The sequence below is a fragment of the Schistocerca piceifrons genome, chromosome 6, assembly GCF_021461385.2.
Source record: "Schistocerca piceifrons isolate TAMUIC-IGC-003096 chromosome 6, iqSchPice1.1, whole genome shotgun sequence".
Classification (NCBI taxonomy): Eukaryota; Metazoa; Arthropoda; class Insecta; order Orthoptera; family Acrididae; genus Schistocerca; species Schistocerca piceifrons.
The window spans coordinates 362,419,576-362,447,013 of NC_060143.1; the positions used below are offsets into that span (position 1 = coordinate 362,419,576).

Here is a 27,438-nt window from a genome sequence, read left to right on the forward strand (position 1 = left end):
AACCTTGATGACAAGTATACCTGTCCTTACAGTCTGACGCAGTCCAACATTAGGCCACTGTCACATAGGAATGCCCCACAAATCTGGATATTGCATGATTCAACCAGCTGGCCAATTGGAGACCCACAATGAGACCATTTGCAAACTTTGTCAGGTGCTGATAATGCTGCCTGATAAGAGTATGCAGCATCTCCATGACTCTCGAAGTGATTACCCAACGTCTGATGATGATCACACACATAAATCTTACCAGATCTTAATATCACTAAACATGAACAACACTAATGCACTCTGACCATTTATGTACATAACAATGGTGTGTAAGTGTATGAAGTTACATTGACATACAATAAGTCTTCTGGATTCTTCACTTTCTGTGTCAGGCAGTTTTTTGTGGTCACTGTCAACTAATGACACAAAGTTGCCTTTCAATAACACTTTGCAATTAAAACTAAGTAATAATAGTAACATATACTACATATTTTCTAGTTACACTTGAGATGTCTGTGTTTGGGCTGTCTCCACCTACATTTACGGAGTACAAAATCACAAGTTTCTTCAGGAAAAATGTAGGATAGGCAGCTGTTGACTCTTATGTGTGTCATCTTGTCCTTTATCTGTAATCCAAATATGAAACTCATCTGTGATAAGAGGACCTCTTGAAGTTGGACATTCTTTGTGATCATTTTTTGTCTGCCTAGGGTTAGTGAATTAAGTTCCATTGCTGGTCACTGCTTCTGCTTGCCACAAAATCTAATATAATGTATCACTTTGCACCTGCTTAGAGCTAGAAATGTACCATGAGTGCACAAAAGTGATAACACAGACATTCACTTATATTTGGTTTACTAAAATGTTGATTAGATATTTTAAGAAGTGTTAATGTTGTATAGTTTTTAATTCTGAACTCACCCACTGAGGCTGAGAAATGCACTCTCAGACCATCATACACCGGCATTAATCTCTACTAAGTATGCTGCACATCAAGTGTCACATAGAAGAGCCTTCCTTTCTTGTCGTAAATTACATGCATTATTATTGAAAGAGCTTTCTCCCTAACTAGTTCATACAGTACATGAGATTCATCTTCCATAATAGTGAGCAGTTTTAACACTATAACATGAAGTATCATGCAATAACAATGTAAACAGGATCTTACAGTGTGTTTTTGTGACAAGTGCAAAACTTCATGTAACCTTATCATTTTTATTGAGGTAAAAACTTTCATTTCACAGTAATTTAAAATTTACATTTCAGTAAGACTAGCACTGCCTTCTTGTGAATCTTTCTGACCTCCATGTTATAATGTGTAAGTTCCATGAATGTCTTACAAAGAAAAGTTATGTGTTACAAAACAATGCCTTACATGATTAATCCTCTCTCTCCTTGTAAAAATATATTCTGTACTCATTTTGTTCATCACGCAAAACAACTGTTCATCTAGGAAATGAGATATTTTAATTTCTAATATATTCTTCTCTGAGTTTACAGTTTCTAACAACTCTCAGTACATTACTGTATTCCAAATATACTTACATAAACCTATGTAACGATTTACCTGAACAAGAGCTGTTATACAATCACATTTATATTAACCCTCTGTTCAACATTCACTGTGTAATAAATAGAGTTCATAGAATGATAGAAGGTCTCATGAATTTTTTTTTTCCTAGCTGCCAATTTGTTGGCTGCCTGTCCAATAATAATACTTGAATTTTTTGATGAATAAGTGATCTTCATAGCAGTTTTATGACTGCTTAATTACTTTTTTTCTGCTGAAAAAAAAAGAAATGCTGACGAACAACGTAATTTCTGTCCAACAGTATACTGATACATACCTTTTCTAACTCACCCTTTCTTTCGTTATTTTGATTTTTGTATCTTTCTCTAGGCTTTTTCACTTTGTTATCTGATTGAAAAGAACACCTAATTTCTTTCAGTTATTTGGTGCTATTTGAGTGAAATTGTATCTTGTAGATAACCCTTGGGAAAACAGAATGTCATTCTTAGGAAATGTGTGTTAAAAAGGTTGTATCCTGATACAAGACAATGAAATTTTCAAGAAGATAAAGTGATAGTATGCCTTTGTTTTCTTCCCCAATTCAGCACTATATTTTTTTTCTATTTGTATGTGATATCCAAGACAAGTAGTATCATTTGAAAAATCTTCTCAGAATGAAGATGAAATAACATTTGTTGTACATGTTACCATGAAACATTTCTAAGTAGGGACAGAGGTTTCATAAAGAAGAGAGTAATGAAATGGCAGGTAATTATCTTCAAATTCAAATTGTGTTATTCTCATTTTTCCTTTATTTCCATGAAGTCAGAACTACGAAGCTATTTCAACTCCAGAGTCAACATAATTTTTGTACATTAGTCATTACAAGTCAAATCAGTATACAGTTTGGACATGGATTATCTGTGAATTACTATTACATTAACTTACCGTATGTTTACAGGAAACCTATTCATTGGAACAAGTTTGTGGGGGCAGCTCAGTGTTTCCAACTCAAGAAAAAACAGAAAATATGTTGATGAATTTGCTCATGCCCCTCTGTTTGCGTGTTGGAAGTGGAAGGAAAGGTAAATTGTTTATCATAATAATGTGAATAGAAATGAAAAGTACAATGCATAATACCCTCATTATTTTTGTAATGCTTTTTTGTTAATATTTTACAGCATTCTCTCTTTCTGTTATTTGTTCCAAGTTTCTTTTACTTGCCCCTTTCCCTTTAGTGCTAAAGCTCACTTATTGACTAAAAGAATCCATTCTGTTTCAATGAGCATCTTTAATTTTGATTTATGTAGCTTTATCTTATTATTTTTCTTGTTCGTAAGTGTAATATGTATTTCCATTTTCTCCTTATTCTATGAATTACTACAGATAAATATAAACTGAGGTGATAAAAGTCATGGGATATCTCCTAATATCTTGTCAGACCTCCTTTTGCTTGGTATAGTGCAGCAGTTCGATGTGGCATGGACTCAGTAAGTCATTGGAAGTCCCCTACAGAAATGCTGATCAATGCTGCCTCTGTAAATGTCCATAATTGCAAAAATGTTCTCAGTGCAGGATTTTGTGCATGAACTGACCTCTCAATTATGTACCATAAATGTTCGATGTGGTTCACATCAGGCTATCTCGTTGACCAGATCATTCACCTGAATTGTCAAGAATGTACTTTAAACCAATCACAAACAATTGTGGCCCGTTGACATGGCACATTGTAATCCATAAAAATTCCATTGTTGTTTGGGAACATGAAATCCATGAATGGCTGCAAATGGTTTCCAAGTAGCTGAATATAACCATTTCTGGTTGATAATTCGTTCAGTTGGATCAGACAATCCAGTCCATTCTATGTAAATACAGCCACCATTATAGTACCACCACCGGCTTGCACAGTGCCTGTTGACAACTTTGGTGCATGGCTTCATAGGGTTCGCACCATGTTTGAACTCTGCCATTAGCTCTTACCAGCTGAAATCAGGACTCATCTGACCAGACCATAGTTTTCCAGTCATCTAGGGTCTAGGAGAGGCACTGCAGGCGATGTCGTACTGTTAACAAAAGCATTCACATCAGTCATCTGCTGTAATTTCCCGTTAACAACAGTCCTAATGGATACATCTGTCGTATGTCCCATATTGATTTCGGCAGTTATTTCACACAGTGTTGTTTGTCTGTTAGCACTGACAACTCTATGCAAATGCCTATGCTCTTGGTCGTGAAGTGAAGTCCTTCAGCCACTGGATTGTCTGTGGTGAGAGGTAATACCTGAAATTTGTTATTCTCGGCACACTCTTGGCACTGTGGGTATCGAATATTGAATTCCCTGAAATGGAATGTCCCATGCATCTAATTCCAACTAACATTCTGCATTTAAAGTCTGTTAATTCCTGTTGTGTGACCATAATCACATTGGAAACCTTTTCACTTGAATCACCTGAGTACAAATAACAGCTCCACCAGTGCACTGCCCTTTTATACCTTATGTATGAGATACTACTGCTATCTGTGTATGTGTATGTTGCTGTCCCATGACTCTGCCACATTGGTGCATGGCCTATAAGCCATGGTCTATCTCTGACAGTACTTTGTATCAGTATTGATTAATTTTTCTCCTGTTCCACTTTCTTATGGAGTAAGGGAAAAATTACTTTCTGCATGCCTTGGTACATACTCTGATTTCTTTATTATCATTTTCTCATGATCCTGGTGTGAGAATACAATGATGCCCGCAGAATTATTTAATCTTTCTCAGATACCAATTCCCTACATTTATCTAACAGTCTTTGAGGTAAAATAATCATGCTTCTCCCAAATATTAAGCAATGGAAGCTCAGTAATGTTAGGAAAAGATAGATTGCTACTCATGATAAAGATGACACATTGAGTTGCTGATAGGCACAATGAAAAGACAGTTACACATTAGGTTTCAACCAAAGGCTTCTTCAGAAAAGAAAACACACACTTTCACACAAGTGAGCAAATGCCATCTCTGCTAGCTTGTACCAGAATGCAAGTGTCATATTGAATGAAAGTAGCAATTTGGAGTGAGAGAAGAGCACTGTCTGGCAGAGCACACAGGGACTAGATGGAGACAGGACAAGACTGCTAGTAAACGCTTCAGGATGCTGTGACCCATGGGGATGGGAATTGGAAAAGGAGAGGAGCAGGAAAGTGGAAAGATGCATGGGTGCATTGGTAGAGATTGACTCACAGTGAGGATGAGGGGACATGAATATGGAGGAGGTGATAGGACAGAGGGAGCAAAAATTGTTGGGTGGAGGGTGGGAGGACACTAAACTGCTCTAGGTTGAGGCTGGGATCATTTCAGGAGCAGAGAATTCCAACGTTCTGATGACTTTGAGTGTGAGAGTGGATCTGAGTTATATCGGCTTATTCCCCAGACCACCTTACACTTCTATACGAGGTGACTTACTTTGACTTTGCTGCCACTCTTCTTTACTGAATAGCTTGCTGCTGGAAACCCTCTTAACTTCTTCTCCGTCAAATAACAGAAGGTACAGGAATTTTAAACTCTTTCTAATATAAAATAAGTAGACATACAAACTTTACTTTTCATCAACTAACAATAAAAATTTCACTTTCCACATTAATATGCAACTTCCTGCATGTCTCTTGTACAGACGGATATTAGAAACAAATTGAGTTGTAGTTAAAAGAAAGTTGGCTTGGATACCATGATCTTTATTAACATGAAGCATAAAATGAGTCTTGCCCCTAACAGGGTTGCATCAAGAGTCTACAAGAGTACTTTTTCAACTGTTCTTGTTTATATAACAATAGTCAATGACACAATAAGCACAGAGCTGCATATAAACTCCATGGTTCTTCCTTACACACTCACTAAAACATCTATGGATTGTCCGACAGGTACTTGTCTGTGCCTTCCGACTGCTGCGTCTACTTTCTTCCCGCGACTGATTTTAAACCTGTTCACACAAACATGTGACGCGCAGTAGGTAGGATTCTACCAACCCACACTCATATCCAGAATATCATGTGTTCAAGATGGTAGAAGGCTGAGTGGTTCTAGAATTTACACAGAAATCCTCGAATCACTACAGAAAGTGTTGTAAGAATAACTCACATCTACACAGTTCAGAGAAGCTGGTTGTGGAGGGGAACAGCCAGGTGGCCCATGTCGTGAAGCAACCATTGAAATCAAGCATATTAAGTTCAGCTGCATGTTGTGCCACAAGGTGGTCTACCATGGTCTTGGCTACAGTTTGGCAGTGGCCGTTCATCCTGGTAGACAGGTGGTTGGTAGTCATACCAATATAAAAAAGGTCTGCTGTGACTGCAGCAGTGCTATTGTGTGACATGGCTGGGGCCCAGCCTCTGATGGGGTAGGATAAACCTGTGATAGGACTGGAATAGTAAGTGCTTGGTGGATGAATTGGCAGGTTTTGCACTAGGGTCTCCCTCAGGGATGAGATGCCTGTGGCTTGGGTTTGGGATTGGGATTCGGATTGGCTTAGGGGTGGATTACAAGGTTGTAGGGGGTTGGGTGTGTAACCAAACACCACTTTAAGAGGAGTGGAAAGGATCTCAGATAGGATGTCCCTCATTTCAAGGCATGATGACAGGTAATCAAAGTCCTGATGGAGGATGTGGTTCAGTTGTTCCAGTCCGGGATGCTAACGTATGATAAGGGGTCTCTCCTTTGTAGCTGGTCCTTGGGGGTGGTGGAGGTTGGTGTTAGATTTGGGCCCTCCATCAGACATTGCACTAGAAGAAACTGGGAGGCTTTATAACATGTTTGTGACAACAGGAAGTATCCTGATAATCCACCACCAATCAAATTCACAGATGTATATTTTGATCATCAAAAGCTGCCAAATGCAGCTTCCAGTAATTCATCAACAGCAGTTAAATCTTCATTCAGGATCTCAGGATCTCACAGCAGACACAGATCATAATCATATAGACCAGTGAAAGCTACACATAATCCTAGCCCCCCCCCCCCCCCCCCTCCCCGTATCAAACACAAATAAATGAATTAAAGTAACTAAACATGGAAAAATTAATTGCACATTATTGCATGTAGAAACTAAAAAACTGAACTAATAGCAACACACAAACATTTCACTGAGGATGCTGTACATGATCATGTTTGTAAATAGTTGTTTATTCCTTGAGATCTCTCATACTTCTGTTGAGTAGTGTAGTGGTATGCTCAAGTATCAGTGGAAAATTTCGTTAGTAATCTATGATTTGCCATGTTACTGACAGCAATAGTCATTTTGTGGGCTTCAGTCTAGACTTATTTGATATACACCGGAGAGCCAAAGAAACTGGTATATCTGCCTGATATTGTGTAGGGCCCCCATGAGCATGCAGAAGTGGCTCTACATGATGTGGCATGGACTCGACTAATGTCTGAATTAGTGCTGGAGGGAAGTAACACCATGAATCTAGGATATTACTGTATCTCGCTACTGCAGAATAATACTGAAACAATAAAACATGAATGAGAGGAAAAAAGAAAAACCGAAAGTAAAACTCAAGTTGCAAGTAAATGCACCATATACAACAACAAAACACAGTGCTCATACAAGCATCTGCCAACATCAAAATGTGTCAAAGGCTTTAGGAAGACTATGCAATGCTTCATAACAACAAATTGCCTCCGATGAGCATGACGTCTCAACTGCTTACATTAGATTCGTTTGAGCACTTGTGAGCGAGCTCATATGCATGTGCAATTGAGTCACATGTGAGTAGTAGCTTCTCCCACTTCTGGCTACAGGAGTGTGGCAGTTAGCTGTATAAGCAATAGCAGCAAGCAGCCAGATGTTACCCGGAAATATTTACTAGCGCACCTAAGCTCCCAGATTCACACACGCACAGCAGGCCCGGATCTAGGGGGCAGGCAGCAAACCTGGGTATCTACCCCGGGTGACAATTTCCGAGGGTGGCAGGAGGGCGGGGGTTTGGGGGGCAAATTCAGATTCTTGACGAAAAAAAATCTGGTTTCACAAAGCGCCTGGCATACAGCGCACGTTGGTCTATCGATTATTCGTAAGTTGATTTTTAAATGTGTGCATAGTGTACATGATATCTCTGTCAGATGAATCCCCTTCGCATCAAGAAATGCACTTTCCTGCAGGCAAAAGGGGATGTGGCTATACGAGCTGATTGGAATGAAGCCGAACGGGTGAATGCCATTCACTGTTTTTGTGCTTGACTGTGTTTGCGAATGATCAGCGCTATAATTACTAGCAAAATCCATAGATTCAGACTACCACAGTGGAACTAAATGACTAACAGGAATAAAAGGTAGGAAAGATTACATATTATCTTCTCAGTGTATCCAAGAAAATGAAATTTTGACAGAAAATTTTTGGCCAGGCTGCTACACTAGTAAGGGCCAGTTGTACAGTCCCCATCTAGCAACTGTTAAAGTTCTGTTGTGGGAGTAGCACAGAAAATGCATGTAATAACAACTAACCAGAATAAACATGGCATAAGTAAACCGGTGATTGTGGCAGGGTTAGTGAAGTTCACTGGAGAATACATTTTGACACTGGCAGGAATAGTTACAGAATTTGTGATGATAAGATTGTTTGTTAGAATGAGGAAGAAGAAGAAATGAGGTCATCACACAAATTATGCAAGAATATGTCGATTCCAGTGTGACATTCTTAATGAGTAAAAGTCATGTCCAGCATAGGACAATTACTGTTCACAATATATAAACGATCTGACAGATAACAAGTCTTCCTAGCTACTGCCTGTAAATGTTCCCTTCACCACACACCTTAAAAAACTTGATAAGTATAAAAATAGAAATAGATGTAAATGTGCGTGCAGAATTATTGTAAATCTGTGAGAGTAATGTGTTGGACTACAGAAATGTATTTTGAGATCTTCAAAGAATATGAAGTGATTATTCCATCCTAATAACCAACCACAGTATCCATTATCAATTAAAATAAACTGAGGCCTGTTAATGAATTATAATAATAATGAAACCAAGTGTAATCAACACATTGAAAAATACTACACATTAACAGTGTAGTCACAGAACCAGTTGAATTTTTACATTCAAGGAATTTGATTACAACTACACTATGGGCGAAAATGAAGCAAACAGAGGAGTGAAAACGATTTGGAGTACTTTGATAATCAAACAGATTTTTCAAATTCAGCATTGAATGTGTTTGTAACAGAAAGTTTACAATCAGTGTGCAGTGCCAGTTTTGAGTTGTCGCAGTGTGACATGTCTTTAAATGTGAAAGTCATTCGGGAACTGAAGGTGAATCATCAGGAAATGGAAAGATGTATGTTGGAATTTACTAGCAGAAACACATAAATAATTAAATATATCAGGGAAATGATGGTAGTTGAATATGTATTTATGACTGTAATAAGAATAAATGGAGTTGGGCAAGACATAACGAGACAATCTTGTGCTAAATGGACCAAGTATATTTTCTGGATTTGAAGATATAAGGGAAGATAAAGAAAACTAATCATGCGCTAAAAGATGTCATTAGAACACAGGCAGGAGCAGTACGGATGTATGCTATTTAGCCAAAGACCATAATGCATAGAGAATCTTGGAGGAGCTGCAGCTTGGTGGTAGTGGTTAATGAGTTCTGTTTATTAGGAAGCCTTCAGTCCGATCACATTACATGAACTCTGATAAATCATACAATGTGGAATTGTGAAATGAATTGAATGAATTATTTCTGTATTTAAAGAAAATCGTTAATGCATATAAGTGAGCCAAGAAACGAGATTCTTCTCATTTTCTTTACATTGTTGTTGCCTTTATTAATACTGGACATACAGGGTGTACATAAAGTTTCGGAACACTTTCAATTATTTATTGCACAAGTGCTAAACATTGTACAGATGTCATACAAACATTCGATATGCGAACCATGAGTGAGTGACCTGGCAGACATCAATACAGTAATCAAATTCTTGCCATACCTGTCCTAGCATGGCATCGTCAACTTTGGCAGTCACTTCTCATATTCTCTCACAAAGCTCTGCTACATCACATCGTAGATGTGGTACATACACAAGATCTTTAATGTGTCCCCACAGAAAAAAGTCATGTGGAGTGAGATCTGGTGATCGGGGAGACCATTTCATGAAACAGCTGTCCCCTTCTGCAGCATGGCCAATCCATCAATGTGGCAGCTCCGTGTTCAAGTACCCTGGAACTTCACAATGAAAATAGGGTGGAGCCCCATCCTGTAAGATGAAAGGAGAGTCTGATTGCACTTGAGGCATCACCCATTGCTGCAACGTGTTCATATGGGAATATCCAGTGACAGTGTTCTCGGCAAAGAAGAATGGCCCATACGGTTTTTGATGTAACAAGGCACAAAAAACATTTACCTTTAGAGAATCATGCCCAAATTCAATGCATTCATGTGGATGCTTTGTAAACCAGATTCAACAATTATGCCTGATCACTTTCCCATTAGTGTGAAAAGTGGCTTCATCGCTAAAAATTAAGCAATCAACAGTGCCTTCCCCTTCCTCATTTAATTGTTGCAACTGCGAACAAAATTCAAAATGCTTGTCTTTGTCATCTCCAATTTTAATGGTTTCATGGACAGCTTCTGTCGCAGGACTTTCCACACCGTCATTCGAACAGTTTCAGGTTCATGGGATGCACAACACACTGATTTCTTTGGACTCCTTATGAATGTGTCTTGTACACATTCCACATTCAGTTCACTCACACTGGGATGTCTGCTTCTCTTTGCTGGGCATAAGCAAGCCGTCGTAACAAATTTGTTATGCTAGTGGTAAATAGCCTTCCTTGTTGGTGGCTTCTTACCGTACTTGGTTCTAAAAATCCATTGAACAGCTGTAGCACACCTGTTTTTGTCAAACTCCAACACACAGAAAGCTTGCTCCGCACCTGAATGCGCCATGTTTGTGACTAGTGATGGCTATCGGCAAATCACCAAACTACGCTGTTGCAGTATACATGAAAAAAAACTTTCATGGTTTCTGTTCAAAATGACATATGTATGATATCTGTACAATGTTTGGTTCTTGTGCAATAAATAATTGAAAGTGTTACTGGACTTTATGTACGCCCTGTACTTGTAGAGCTGTTGAGATCTCCCTGAAGTATGGACAAGTTAAAGACATGAATGCATTGTAGTTGTTTTCTTTTGAGATGGCAGCACACTCAAAAACATAGTAGATGTTTTTTATAGGTGAGTCAATCACCATAGACTATTACATAACAAATTTACACTTGTTATCAGTTACATATTAAATAATGTACTTACTTTAAATATACTTGTTTGCTCAATCTGATGTCAGTTGCAACACTCCTGCTTTTATTCTGTGAATTCAAAACTATAGAAAAATCCACACTTCATAACCTATATTTACACATCATTTCCATTTTGTCTTTGTCACTTAAGCCCCTAATGTAATACATATCACACATAGTGAGTATTTTCCTTTTAATACTATTTTACATTTTTATAGAACATTATTATGAACTTATTTGTGTATTGATGTTTATGATTCAGTTTTGGTTTCTCGTAGATGATGATTATGTAAACAATAAGTGTGTGAATCACACAAAATAAAGCTGTGACTGCTGGAACTCTAAAAAAGAATTAGTCATTATATTGTTATGTGATGAACTATAAAGCAAAGCATATTGTGTGAAAATGGTAGCCTTAGCTTTTATTTTACTTTGTTATTTTTCAGTCTCTCCTTATCATATTTTGATCATGCAACACATTAATGAGTTTTTAATATTGATAAAGTTTTCGGAACAACTTCATTTCCTCACTATTTTGTAGATGCACCACGCCTACGACAAGTTGACATTAGTTTCATGCTGACTGTTGTTCTCCATGCCCTTTGCCCCCCTGCGACAAAGACAGCACCAGTTACCACACAGAACATCAAGTCAGCTTCAGAAACTCGCACTGGAAGTCATAGCTATGGCAACAGAGAAAATAAGAAGCCAACAAAAATATCAATGTCACTCTACCAAGTGGCATTTCTGGGTAAGTACCGTAGTATATAACAACATTCTGGTATTAAGTGTCTCTTACGAAAAGTTGCCACTTAGTGTTAGAACATGTTGCCCTTCCAACTTTATCTTTAGTTGCCTTTACTGCTTTCTCAACATACAGGTTGAATAATATAGGTGACAAGCTACAGCCCTGTTCCACATCCTTCTCAACTATAGTGTCCCTTTCACATTCTTCAACTCTTACAGTTGCCTTTTGATTTTTAAACAATTTGTAGATAAACTATTGTGTCCTATATTTTATCCCTGCTAACTTTGGAATTTCAAAGAGTGCTTGGAGCCAACATAGTCAAATCTACAAATACTATAAATGTGGATTTGCTTTTTTTCAGTCTGCCTTTTATTATAAACTGTAGGCTCAGTATTGCCTTACTAGTATTTACTTTTCTCCAGCAGTCAAACCGATCTTCCATGAAGTTGGCTTCTTCCAGTCTTTCCATTCTTCTGTAAACAGTTCATGTTGGTATTTTGCAACTATGTATTTTTAAACTGATTGTTCAGTATTGTATACATCTTTCAGCATCTCCCCTCCTTGGCATGGGGATTGTTACATTCTTCTTAAAGTCTTAGGGTATTTCACGTGCCTCGTATATCGTAAAAACCAGATGGAATAGTTTTGTCATTGTTCATTTTCCTGAGGAACTCAATATCTGAGGGAATGTCATCTATTCTTGATACCTAGTTTTGAATTAGATCTATCATTGGTCTTTCAAATTCTTCCCACAGTATCATATCTCCCATCTCATCCCCATCTACCTGCACTTTCCTTTCCCAAATACTGTCTTCAAGTTAGTTTCATTTTGTGTAGGAATTCTAGTGTGTGTGTGTGTGTGTGTGTGTGTGTGTGTGTGTGTGTTTGAGAGGAAGAGAGAGAGCATTTCTGTTGATTGAACCTACAGGTTACATGACTCACATGTTGATGCTGACCAAAAACTGCTTCACATTTTGCCAAGGTAATTATTGGGCAGCAGTACTGGGGAGGCAGCTGGTTTGCACACTTCTCTCCAGGAAATTAACACCAAATTCCAAAATGAGAGCTGCTACATTCCTTTCAGGTAGTTGCTCAGTGAACACACACACACACACACACACACACACACACACACACACACACACACACACACACACAGCCTCAGGTAAGGGGACAGACTACTTCATTCATGATTTGCATAACATCATGTGGAAATTTTGTTACTTATTGTCATAAAACAAATGGCTTATGAAATACACATATCATAACCTGACAGAGTTTGAAATGGGCTTCATTGTGGGTCTCCATTTGCCCGTCTGGTAAATAGTACAATATCTAGATTTGTGGGGCATTCAGATGTGGCAGTGGCCCAGTGTTTGAATGCAAGGGAATGTGAGAGTACATGTTCTTGTCATTAGACTCCAGCTAACAACTTCTGGCCACCACAAAGGACAAGCACCTTATAATCCCTTCAGATCTGCTCCTGCCATCTAAGAACAAGTAATGGACTTCCTCCAACATTCTGTGTCATTCCACACTACGGAATGGGGCCTAGCAGTCAGCAGACTGCCATCAGCAGCACAATACTTTGCACTCAGGGTGTGCTCAGATTTACATAATTTGTATAACCTAATTTGGTTGTTGTGTATTCCACGTCAGCTTTAATTGTTGTTGATATGTGTAATGTCCATTATCTTGAAGGCTGTTTGAAAGATTACATTTTGTTATAATTTTAGTACCTGGCTGATAACAAGCTAAATCTCATTTAGTCGTAAGTTAAATTTCTACTATGTGCCACACTGACAATTGAACCCAGATCATTTCTTTAGAAGGCAGCATGTTACCAGTTTTGCTAACTAAGCACATCCCATGGACTGACTCAGCATTTTAGAGGCTTCTTCTGAGCCATTCCAAACTCTGCAGAAGCTCTTCTATAATATACTGGGACTGACACTTCCAGGACAATGGGCATAGATTGGATTTTCAACAGCTTCAGTGGTTTTTATAAGATCGAATTTTCTTCATCTATCAAAAGTACATACTATATTGTTTGTGTATGGCAGGTTAAATCTGCGACCCAATCTGGAACTCGAACCTGGGCCCCTAAGTTTCATAGGTTATGGGAAATCAACTGAATGAGGTATGTTCAAATAGTGGGACTAGTAGTACTAGTAGTACTCAAAGAAGGAAGATAGTTCAAGTTCCACTTCAGCACACGGTCTTAATTTGTCACTTATAATCAGTGCACAATATGCTTTACTTAGAGCAAGAGAATTCAGTCTCAGAAAATCTCATCTGTTTAGCTAAAGGAGGAACAGACTGCATGTTGGGTGTCATTAATGAAAAATGAAAAGTAATTTTTCATCCAAAAAGTAAATTTCCTTAGTTTCATAAACATAAGCAAAAACTAGTTCTCTTGAAATACTCTGCCTGACAAAAAAGTGAAGCACCCAGAAGGCATGGTCAGATGTAAATGTAACTTCATAAACATACACAACATTGGCGGATGTGTAAATTACTAGAATGTCAGTTCTCTGTGACATATAGAATGGCTGCTGGAGTGCGTTGCTATTATTCTTGCTTAGTGTTTTTACCATGCCAGATGGGGTGCGCAAGGGGTATGAACAGTGTGAGATGATGAGTAATCACTGTGAAGGATGCAGAGATCCCATGTACCCATACAAGATAGCTTTATCATAACCTGACAGAGTTTGAGATGAGCTTCATTGTGAGTCTCCATTTGCCCGTCTGGTCAAATAGTACAATATCTAGATTTGTGGGGCATTCAGATGTGGCAGTGGCCCAGTGTTTGAATGCAAGGGAATGTGAGAGCATATGTTCTTGTCATTAGACTCCAGCTAACAACTTCTGGCCACCACAAAAGACAAGCACCTCATAATCCCTTCAGATCTGCTCCTGTCATCTAAGAACGAGTAATGGACTTCCTCCAACATTCTGTGTCATTCCACACTACGGAATGGGGTCTAGCAGTCAGCAGACTGCCATCAGCAGCACAATACGAAGAACTGCGTTTGGAGTAGTACCATGACAGGGAACATGGACTGCTATGAGTGACATCACACTTGTGTTCAGCAATTAATTGACACTCTGAACCACCCTCGATGACCATCATTGGCGACTATGGTGGCCTGGAGAAATGTCCTGTTTTGGAGTCCTGTTTTGCGGGGGCACAGCAATTTTACTTCTGACACAATGATGTGTGGAGCCATCAGGTATAACTTCAGGTCACACTATCATGGACCCATTCTACTACGCTGCAAAAGTTATCTCCATAAGGACGCCATTACAGTGTGGCTAATGGCTGTAATTTACTTTGTAGAGCTGGCCATGATGTCTCCTTTGTTGATACTGCTCAGTACCCTTTATCCATGTCGTCTCGTTGTCTAGGCTATGATTCCTTTGCTGCTCTGGATGCAAGAAAAAGTGTGGGTTTTTGATTATCACTGAACTAACCAAATCATGACGCAGCATTCCATGGTTTGTTTAAAAAAAACACATATTTATTGCCAGAACTTGATAATGACTACACTCGACCGCAGCTAAAAGTCAAGTGGCCAAAGTCACGCTGCACACCAAAGATCATGGTCGTAGCTACAGAGAACATATAATTTCAATATTGATTATTGACCTCAACACCTATCCTAATATCATATTAAGCAAATGCTTTTTAACACAACTTTAACTAGTGTATAATGTAACAAAATGAAGTCTATTTGTCAGTTCCATTACAAATTCTGACACCAGAAAAATGGAACTGCCAAGAATATGATTTTAAATAAATTAAAATTTTTAATAGGACTGTTTTCTTTGAATTTTGCTATCTTCCCGCCCATAGCAGTGGGGATGACATTAGGTTTACCACTGAAATTGTGTTACACTAAGTGAAGGAAAACGTAAAACTGTTAATTTTAAGGTAAATGAAATACAAAAGAAGATTTACAATTTTCACTTAGATGAGTCCATAATGTGGTAGCACTTCACATTAAACCGTTGAAAGGTTGTAACTTTCAGCTATTGGTTTGTTTTACCTTCTTTTGTTCACCATTTTACTCACTACTCACAGTAATGTCCCACATTGTCCATCTGCACTTAGATGACCTCCCTTAATAGGTATTATTTCTGCTTGTAATGGAGCAAGTCCATTTCCACAGCTTAGCTGTTTGTATTGCTTCATTGATTATAATGCCATGTTATCTAAAAATCAAATACAGAGATCACCTTTTGGTTATATAATGTTTAAATGTAAGTGCATGGTTAGGATACATATTTATTCTTCTGGTAATGTTTATCTAGTGGGAGAAATTTACAGGATCTGTCTGAGTGATACTGTGCAGGTAGGGACTGGTCCAAAAAGTATCTTTTAACTAACTATAAATTCAATAAATTTGTAATACAAATGCATTAACATACTGGGTGTAAATATCTTATTGCAAACTATAACACTTACACCGAGGATAAACAAAAAATTAAATTGGTTTCAAAAGTAAAGCTACAGTCAGTCTGTTAAATGGTTCATATTCATAGTAAAAGTGCAAGGGTAGAATCATGGTTGTTTGAAATTTTTAGGATGATATGTATATATCAAAATTAGAAAAATATTAATGCATATGCTTTGCAGTGGTTGAGAAACAAATATACAGTAATTCATGTTTTAATTAAAACGGTCCTCATCCTTGTTTAGTTGGACATTTCAACAACTTAGGTGTGTAGTAATTAGGACTCTGCCTTTAAAATTTAAAAAAATTTATAAACTGTTAACTGTTGCAAGACAGATTTAGCACTGATTAGTGTTTTACATTTTAAATGATTCCTCAATGAGTGTGGTGTGAGAAGGCTACACAAGCTAAAATTACACACATTATCAAATATGATTCAAATTGCATAAACATAGAGAAATAACAAGAACTAACATGATAACCATATTACACAAAGAAAATTCATAGCAAACATTTCATACAGCAAATACATTTTAAACAAATAATAAACATTTTCAGGGACACAAAACTGTACCAAAATCAGTCAATTTTTATACACAACATTTCATAACTTCCAGTTAAAAACTTTTGTTGAGTCACCTTTTAACTTCCACAGAATAGTATTACCCCTGTTGTTTATACAGTTTCAATTAAACCATATTCCTTAGTCGGAGAACTTTCCTGGATTTAGCATACACCAACCAGTATGCATTAGGGTGTGTATTCTCCACAATCTCACATGGACACATGTAGATATCAAAGAATTTCTTTATTTCAGAAGTTAATATTTTTGATTTCTCATGTGATTTTACTAAAATATAATCTCCACCTTTAAACTTGGTTGTCTTAATCTTGCTATCATGTCGTCTTTTTCTAATTCCCCTCCTGTTTTATCATGGTTTCTTTGACTATGGCTTCACATTCACGCATAGTTGTCATTGTGCATGGTGTAAATTCTATGAGTTCAGTGATAAATTCTATGAGTTCAGTGATAATGTTGTCTGGTTTTTGATGAAACATAATTTAATAAGGTGAAAATCCTGTGGAAGTATGTTGCAAGCTATTCATGACATCTTCAAAGTCTCGTACATAGTCGTACCATGTATGATGTTTATGACTGCAATATGTACAACATAAACGACCAATCTCGCGCGTATACTTCACAGCTGGGTTTAATGACAGATTATATACAGATATTTGAACATTTTTGATTTCTGATTTATCAACAAAGGCTTTTCAAACTTTTGACAAAAACTGCAAGCTGTTATCCGACAAGATCGCGTTTGGTTTCCCGATGTTCAAGAAATAGTGTTTTTCAACTTGTAACTATCTCTTTACCTGTGGCTTTTCTGACAGGATACAGCTTGATTAGTTTAGAAAATACATCCACCATGACAAAACTGTAGCAGTGGCCACTCCTATTCCTTGGAAGAGGCCCATAGAAATCAACAGTGACTTAGTCCAGAGGTTGTGCAGGAGTAACGTTTTGCATTTCACCTTGACATTTTCTGTTACTTACTTTGACTAGTTGGCACTTATCATAAGTTGACAATTCTTTTATAACTTTCTTGGCCATATTGTAGAAGTAGATATTTTCTTGTAATTTCTGCATACATTTCTGAATCCCACAATGGCCATAGCTCTTATGTGTATACCTAATTAACCTCTCAGCTTCATCTGTTTCCAATTGTCCAAGTCTTCATCAGTTCTCCTAAATAGAGTACCCTTAAACACCTTATGGTACTTGTCTAGTTTTTAATTGTTCTTTTTTCTTAAACAGCCCTTTATTAATTCCCAATTTGTATAACAGTTCTGGCTCCTCTTGATTTTATCACACAATGATCTAACAACTTTTTCATCTGTGACCCATTTAGTATACCTCATTTTAAACCGTTTTTCTTCATTCTGATCAAAAATTTCTGTTTCCCCTCCTGGTGGTAGCCTTGATAGAGCATCTGCAACTATGTTGTCAATTCCTTTAATATATTTAATTTCAAAGTTGAATTGTTGTAAATACAATGGCCATCTTGTAAGCCTATCATGATAAAGCTTGCATTCCTGTAAATAGCTTAAGACTTTATGATCAGAGTACACTATTACCTTATGTTCAGGTAAATAGGTCCTGAATTTTGAAACTGACCACTGCATGGCTAATAACTCTTTTTCTGTGACTGTATAGTTTTTTTCACACTTCAATAGCATTCTGCTTGAAAATGCAACTGTAGAATGAACTGTCTGCCCATTGTCTTCTTTTTCTTGAAATAATTCAGCACCTAACCCATAATCACTACTGTCAGTATATAAACAGAAAGGTAAATTGAAATCTGGCCTGTGTAGCAGGTTCTGGTTATTCAGTTCTTTTTTCTATTTTGTCAAAAGCCTCTTGACAATCTTTACTCCATATCCAAACAGTGTCCTTCTTCAATAAGTTACTTAGACAGGGTGCATTTAAGCTTTGTTTGCTTACAGATTTTCTGTAGAATCTACATAGCCCATAAAATGATTTCAGTTGTTTTCTGTTATGAGGTATAGGAAACACTGAAATAGCTTTAATGTTGTCTGGATCTGCCAAAATTCCTTTTTCTGTTATGACATCTCCTAAAAATTTTAACTCAGGTACTGCAAATTTGCACTTTCCTAGTTTTAGTGTCATTCCCTCTCTTCTAAGTTTATTACACACCTGTTTTAAAAGCCCAACATGCCCATTCCAATCTTGTCCAATTTTCTAAAATGTCACATACATAAATCACTAATTCTGATACAATTTCCTGCCCAAGCACATGGTCTAAAGCTCTAATGAATTCTGCTACTGATGAGTTCAAGCCAAAAGGGACCACACAATACTAATAGCAATGACCATTGTATAGAAAATCAGTGTATTTCCTAGAGTTTGGTGCCAGGGGTACTTGGTGAAAGCCTGAGGTTAAGTCTAGACTTGACATTAATTTTATATCCTTGAACTTGTGCAACAGCTCATCGATGTTTTTAGGGTGGTCTGTTTCCCTGTATAAGATCTTATTTAATGGCCTGGACTCTAGAACTATTCTCACAGCCCCATCTGTCTTTGACACAATTACCAGTGGGTTATTATAAGCACTGATAGTCCTTTCAATAATGCCACACACTTCCATCTTATGTAATTCTTTCTCAACCACTGTACGTTTTGCCATGGGAATACCATACAGTTTTATGAAAAATGGGTCATGGCGTCTCACTAGAAAATTTCATTGGTAACCCCTAACTTTCCCTGGAATGTTAGTAATGTTGTGTTGGCTGAAGAGCCAACACCGTGTTACTAGAGGAGGCCGAAATGCACGCATTTTAGCTCACGCAGGCTGGCGTGAAGAGGGGAGAACTATACTGACTGGAGGTCTGGAACATGACAAGGAATGAGAATTCAGAAAGCGGACGTAATTAGTTTCATACTTAACTTTAATCCATTAATGATGAACGTCGCTCTTGACGGTACATGATTCACAATATTACCTGTTCAGAATAGTAACTGAATATGGTGCCTTGCTAGGTCGTAGCAAATGACGTAGCTGAAGGCTATGCTAAACTGTCGTCTCGGCAAATGAGAGCGTATGTAGCCAGTGAACCGTCGCTAGCAAAGTCAGCTGTACAACTGGGGTGAGTGCTAGGGAGTCTCTCTAGACTAGACCTGCCATGTGGCGGCACTCGGTCTGCAATCACTGATAGTGGCAACACGCGGGTCCGAAGTATACTAACAGACCACGGCCAATTTAAAGGCTACCACCTAGCAAGTGTGGTGTCTGGTGGTGACACCACATTCCTCGCCCGCAAATCGGCGTACGGTTGTGGTATAAGGCCTCTGTCGCCATGGGGACGACCCCATGTTGGCGTATGTGACGAGGTGGAGAGCCTAACAACAGGCAAGGCTGTGCCACTCGCACCCTGCCATTCGGACCACGGGGAGCTAGGAAACACCTGAAAACCTACTCCAGGGTGCACGCCAACATGAGGTGTATGCGCCCGTAGAGAGACAGGAGGGGCCGAAGGGCTGACCTCCATTGGGCCGGGGCACCCGACACGCGAAGACGACATGTGGTCTGGAGCAGGCAAGAGTTTCATGTCGGAGGACAACTGGTCACGGGGAGTGATCGGTGGCGAGTAACCCAGGGAGGCACTCGACAGCTGCAGCAAAGCGTCCACTGCAGGCGTTGCCGGCAGGAGAACAGGCGGTGGCAGTGGCACGTCGCCATGGGGCAAAATGGAAGGCAGCATTGGGAACACCTGGGGCTGAGGCGAGCCAGTAGATGGGTCTCTTGGGCGCTGACCGGACGGCACCGTCGCTGAAAGCAGACGGGGAGCGGCAGACAGAAGCGCAGCTGATTGAGATGCCAGCGCACCTCACCAGAGGCCCCCAAAACCCGATACATAGCGCGTCCAAGGCAGCGAAGAATGTGCCCTTCGAGCCAATGCCGTGAACCTCGATAGTGACGATAGTAGACAACGTCGCCCGGAGCAAAAGCAGGTGTCTGCCGCTGCACAGGAACCTGATGCGGCGGATGTAGCAAAGACATCAAGGTTTGATGATGGCGACCGTGGAGCAACTCAGCCGGCGAGTGACCATCTCGGGGCTGAGACCAATACAAGGACAAAAAGAGCAATAACGCGTCCTCCCGAGAATACGACTCTTTCAACTTCAACATCTGTGACTTGAAAGTCCTGACCAATCGCTCAGCGGCACCGTTTGACTGTGGCAAAAACGGCGCGGACATCAGATGTTGAATACCATTGGCCTTGCAGAATGACTGAAATTCTGCGGACATGAATTGTGGGCCATTGTCGGAAACAATTGTCTGTGGAAGACCTTCAATGCAAAAGATAGCAGATAACACTTGGATGGTGGCAGATGATGTCGTGGAAGACATCCGGACAACAAAAGGAAAATTACTGAATGAATCTATCACAACCAACCATCGAGCATTCCAGAATGGACCAGCAAAATCGATGTGTAAGTGTTGCCAATGGAAAGTGGCTTTTGGCCATGCAAAGAATTTCCGCGGTGGTGCTGATTGTTGTTCGGCACACACCATGCAAGAAGAGCACATATTCGTAATCGTGGCATCGATTCCGAACCAAGTACAGTGCTGACGAGCAAGTTGTTTCGTTCTCGCTATACCCCAATGTCCTTGGTGGAGAAGCTTTAAGACAGAGGACTGTAATGAACGTGGGACCACGTCCCTGGACTGATCATTATCAGAACGCAACAGCAAAACACCATGTTGAACAAAAAGTCTCTCCTTGTGAGCAAAAATTCGGCGAACCAACAGGTCCCCAATCCGTGACTTTGACAAGGGCCATTGCATAGCAACAAAACGCAGAATGGTAGCAAGGACAGGGTCATCAGTTGTGGCTGAATCTACACGACGAAAATGAATCGGAAACGATTCGACCACATCATCGGTTTCCGAATCAATGAACATGCAAGCAAGTTCGGAGGAATCGAAGGACCTATCCTCAGCAACAGGCAAATGGGACAACGCATCAGAATTTCCGTGCTTAGCAGTGGACCGATACAAGATATTGTAGTGGTACTGAGAGAGGAAAATAGACCAGCGAATGAATTTCTGCGCTGTATGTGGAGGTACAGGCTTGTTCGGATGAAAAAGCGATGTCAAAGGTTTGTGGTCTGTGATTATGGTAAAGTGACGACCATACAAGAAGTCATGAAACTTTGTAACACCAAATACGAGAGCCAATGCTTCTTTCTCGATCTGTGAATAATTTCTTTGCGCAGATGAGCGCAATTTGGACGCAAAGGCAATAGGGCGATCGTGCGAACCATCTTTGTGCACAAGCACAGCACCTATCCCGAAATCCTATGCATCCACCCTCAACAAAAGGGGCTTCTGGGGATCAAATGACATAAGGCAAGTATTGGAAAGCAACACCGATTTCAACCGGCGAAAGGCGCGTTCGCATTCCATCGTTCAGACGAACGGAACACCTTTACGGTGTAAGCGACGAAGCGGAGCTGAAATGGAAGAGGCATGCGGCACTTATCGGTGATAATAGTTGATTTTTCCCAGCACACTCTGTAGCTGCTTCAAATTCTGCGATGTAGGCAAGTCTTGTATGGCACAGAGGTGCCTTGGGCATGAGTACATGGCCCAGGTATGGCAAGTCACGAGCAAAAAACACACATTTGTCCTTCTGTAAGCGAAGACCATTTTGTCACAAGACCTGAAATAATGTTCTGAGATTGGCTAAATGTTCTTCATCCGTCTGTCCAGAGATCACAATATTGTCCAGATAGTTTGCTGCAGTAGGGACCGATGAACAAACAGTTTGTAGATATTGCTGAAACAATGCAGGGGTGGATGCACACCCGAATGGCAGTCGTTTGAATTGATACAAACCAAGATGCGTGTTAACTACCAAAATGCGCTGGGATTCTTCATCCACTGGTATTTGCAAGTACGCATCTGATAGGTCCAACTTCAAAAAATATTTGCCTGGGCACAGTTTGTCAAAATGATCTTCCGGGTGGGGTAAAGGGAAAGTTGCAATCACTAGTTGTGGATTCACTGTTGCCTTGAAGTCCACACAAAGTCTCAGTTTTCCCAAATGTTTTGGCAAAATTACTAAGGGTAATGCCCAGAGAGAAGCCTGCACAAGTTCAATTACATCTTGTGATTCCAAATTCGTGTAATGTTTTTGCGACCTCATCACGCAATGCGTGGGGAAAAATGTGCACTCTGAAAAATTTCGGTTGCACGTTTACTTTCAGTTCCAAATGTGCTTTATAGTTCTTAGCGCAACCAAGGCCCAGTGCAAAAATGTCTGCCAATTCTTCACATAGACAAGAAACACTGTCTGAAGGCAAAGTCTGGTTCACTGATAGGACTTGATTTACTATAGATAAGTTAAACAACTGAAGTAAATCGAAGTCAAACAAGTTCACTGCAGAAGAAGAACAAAGGACGTAAAATGACACAAGTTTTGTTTGTCCTTTGTATGTTGCAAGAAGGCTGCACTGTCCTAACACAGGGATCTCTTGACCTGAATAGCTAGTTAACGTAACATTTGCGGCACGCAACAGAGGTGTACCCAGCAGTTTGTAAGTGTCTTGATTGATCAGTGAAACTGCAGCTCCGGTATCGAGCTGGAATGGAATCACTTTGCCATTAATGTCCAAGTCTACAAAATGTTTATTGTCCTGCTGATGACAAGAGCGACTATCTTGTGCAACGTGAACTGACATTGGTACAAAATCACTTGCAACTTGATGGGAGTTCCGGCGATGTCGGCGCACACTATTTGTGGGATGAACACAGTCACTGTTAGAGAGAGTGGCACTGGGCGGAGTGGAATGAACAACATGAATTTCCATGGGCGAAGTTTCGCGAGCCTGAGTATCCGTAGTTCGATTCCAATTCCGGCGTGAAGCAAAGGGCCTGGAGTGGTTTTGAGTGTCTGATCTGAGCTTTTTCTGGCAAACACTCTGAACATTTCCTTTTGTATTACAGTAAAAGCAAATAGCTTGGCGTGGCGGACAATTCTCACGCGAATGTTTTGTAGCACACCGCGGGCATGATTTGAGCACTGCATTTGCTTGCCGGCGCGGCACACATGGCTGAGAGCCTGGCGGCAGCGGTGCGTCCGGGCGCAAGGGCTGTTTACTGCTCCATGCAGCCCACCCGGTGGGCCGGTTAACCTGACACACGGCTGGCGAAGTTTCAAATAATTCCTGAGCAAAGTCAAGTGTGTCCTGCCGATCCAATATGTCTATCACTTGTTGAAGGATGGGATTGACTAGTTTCAAAATCTGTACCCTTATACAAACATCAGAAACGTTCTGTGCAATTGCATCACGTACCATAGTATCTGAATAAGGGAGTCCACATTGAGACTCAAAAGCACAATCCCTAGTAAGGCCTTGCAAGTTTGCAACCCACTCTCGATTAGTCTGACCTGCCGTACGTTTTGTACGAAAGAAGGTATGCCGTTTCGCAACTACATTGACTGACTGTTTGAAATAAGCATCTAATGCAGACAAAATTTTGTCATAGGACAGAGTTGCTACGTCACGTTGGGGAAATAATTTGACTATCACACGGTAGGTTTGCACACCGACGGATGACAAAAGAAAAGGCTGCTGCTCGTTACCTTGAATTCTGTAGGTGGCGAGATGAAATCCAAATTGGCGTGACCACTCCGTCCAGCTTTCCAGTGCAGCATCAAAAGGTCAGAATGTCAGTGCAACTGCGTGTTGTGGCTGCATTAGTGGTGGAGCGGCGGCCACTGCATCGTTTTGCATTGCACGTTGACCCTGGACGAGCTGTCCAAGGGCATCTAGTAAGGCCTGCGTCTGCTGATTCTGTAAGCGATAAAATTTGGACAGTACATCTGGCATTTGTGGTGAAGCCATTACACAAGTAAATCAGGGCAGTATAGATAAGAACACCATTTGGACTCGTCGTCAATGATGTGTTGGCTGAAGAGCTGAAATGCACGCGTTTTAGCTCACGCAGGCTGGCGTGAAGAGGGAAGAACTATACTGACGGGAGGTCTGGAACATGACAAGGAATGAGAATTCAGAAAGCGGACGTAATTAGTTTCATACTTAACTTTAATCCATTAATGATGAACGTCGCTCTTGACGATACATGATTCACAATATTATCTGTTCAGAATAGTAACTCAATATGGCGCCTTGCTAGGTTGTAGCAAATGACGTAGCTGAAGGCTATGCTAAACTGTCGTCTCGGCAAATGAGAGCGAATGTAGTCAGTGAACCATCGCTAGCAAAGTCTGCTGTACAACTGGGGCGAGTGCTAGGAAGTCTCTCTAGACCTGCCGTGTGGCGGCGCTCGGTCTGCAATCACTGATAGTGGCGACACGCGGGTCCGACATATACTAACGGACCGCAGCCGATTTAATGGCTACCACCTAGCAAGTGTGGTGTCTGGCGGTGATACCAAAAGTAACCCCCAACTTTCCCTGGAATGTTGCTAAAGACATCATTGTATTCCCATAACAAAGACTCTAGTTCTTGTTTTTGCCAATTCCTGTTTTCAACCCCCCTGTTATTACTTCTGTTTCAAATGTTCCCAGAGTGTCCTCTTGAATGGAAATTATAGTTTTCCTTCGAATGGAAGTTGTTATTGTGACTATTTTGTTCCCTATGATGAAAAGTATGGTTGCTAGACCTACTGTTTTCCTTTCTGTTAAAATTAGTATTTCCCCAAATATGATCCCCACCTCTCTGTGTGTGATTGAAATGGTCTTTTCGTTTCCCCACTTTGTCCATAATTCTGTTTAGTTTGTCCACATAGATTAGCAATTGTTCAGTGTTGTCATCTGGTCCATAAACTACATCCCATTGTAAATCAATTGGCAACCTTCTCTTTAAAGCATCAATCTAAAGAGTTTACTCAATTGTACAAGTTTCTTCAACTGATTTTTACAAAACTGTTTCATAGTCCCCTGTGTTTCCCTGTAATTTAGTCCATTCAGGAACTCACTCTTTATCCTGGCTTGTTCAGTTTCAGACCAGAACCGTTTTAAGGACTCTATTTCAAATTCTGCATGACATGTCCATAGAAAAAATTTGATTGGCCCATGACAAAGATACCCCCTCCAAAAATTTTTTCACAGCTTAATTTTCAAACTTTCACTCATATTAGGCAAAAAGTTGTCCCTACAACTCTGTAGAAAGTTGACAGGGTGCAAACTACACTCATTAGAAAAGTTTTTTACTGGAATATTGGCTAATAAGGTACGTGTGTTCATACAAAAAATTTTGTTAGCTACATCATTGCTAAGTATTTCAGACTTGTGGTTTAACTCTGATATTTTACTTTTTAGTTCAGTAACATTTGTCGTAGTTTCCACCTTGTGGAGTTTAACAGTGTCCTTGACTGTTTCCACTTCATCATTCACAACAGTTAGTTTCAAATCTACTCTACTTTCAAGACCTACAGCCATAGCTTTTGCATTTGCACAAACTGTATCTATTTGTCCATTAATATTAACAAAACACTTCACATTTTTCTCTCTGCCTGTGACCAGCTCATTTTCTGCAGATTGAATTTTGTTGCTCAGACTAGATTTTACTTCTCCCACTTTAGATTCTACTGCCAAAATCTTTGTTTCAGCCCTGCTAAGTTTCTTGTCTATCTTGGATATGCCGTTGCATAGTTTATTACTGCAAAGTAAGACATTGTCACTTTTTTGCTCATCACTCCCTCAAGATGCGATACTTTCTGGTTCATGTTCTGTAACTGTTCCTCATTTGCTTGTAAGCATGCTACAACTGTTTGATTTAAAGCTAATGATTGTTCCATCATTTGGAACATTGATTTTATGTCCGTCATCTCCCATTCTGATGAATTAAGACTCTGATCTGCTTCTTTGAATGACTCATCTTCTGTTTTTATTGGCATGTCTAAGTTCCCAGAGAGTGACAAATTTTCACAATCCTGCTTGGATTCAACACTGCTTTCCTTTTATACAACGGTTGTTTTTGTAAAATTTCACAAATAAAATAATAAAAGAAATAAAAATCACTACACAAATGTACTTATCTTTTCAGTGGGTCTTCACTCATGTTGTCAGTCCACTTTACCATTTTGTTTCGTATTCCTTTACTTCCATGTATTGCACTTCTTTTCACCATGTGGTTATGAGACAAGATTATTCTTTTTTTTTTGGGGGGGGGGGGGGGGTGGCAGTTTCCAGCCTCTGGCCAGGTCTGTATGGAACATAAGCCTCTCCATCGTCTTCTGTCTTGCCACCATCTCTCCGTCTTCACCTTGGTCCAGTCTTCTCCTTTCTTCGGGACACATTCCTCTACTCCTTTCAGCCATCTGTCTCTCAGTCTTCCTCTTGGTCTCTTTCCTTCCAGTTTCATCTCATGTATCCTCCTGGGTATCCTCTTCTCCTCCATTCTCTTAACATGCCCATGCCATCTCAGCCTTGATTTCTCTACTCTTCCTGTAATGGTTCCACTTCATTAACTCTCTGATCCTCTAATTTCTTAACATGTCTATTTTTGTCACTTCAGTACTGTTTCTCAAGAATTTCATCTCACTAGCTTGTACTTTGCTTTTCTCTCTTTCTTTCATAACCCAGGTTTCTGAAGCATGTGCCAGGATCGGGACATAGTATGACCGGTATATAACCTTTTTACTGATTTGGGGCACATCCTTGCTCTATATCAGGCTTCTGACACTCTTCCAATATGCTTGTGCTTTTCTCCCCCACTCATTTGTTTCTCTGTCACTTTTTCCATCTTCCTGTATCAGGCTTCCTAGGTACTTAAAACTCTCCACTCTCCTCAATCATTCCCCACCAATTGTTATTCCAGTTTTTCCTCTCTCCTTCTTTCTTGTTGTGATAATCATCTCATTCTTACATATATTAAATTTCATCCCAT

The 27,438-nt window shown here is 39.8% G+C and overlaps 1 protein-coding gene across 1 annotated transcript in view; it reads left to right on the top strand.

The window, feature by feature from the left end:
- The window catches only part of LOC124803322 (protein unc-80 homolog), a 995,149-nt gene that overhangs the window by 856,421 nt on the left and 111,290 nt on the right, over positions 1–27,438 (top strand). Inside the window, exons 55-56 of the mRNA XM_047264506.1 lie at positions 2,463–2,586; positions 11,329–11,538. Coding sequence (XP_047120462.1) covers positions 2,463–2,586; positions 11,329–11,538 — 334 coding nt within the window. The remainder of the gene's footprint in view (positions 1–2,462; positions 2,587–11,328; positions 11,539–27,438) is intronic.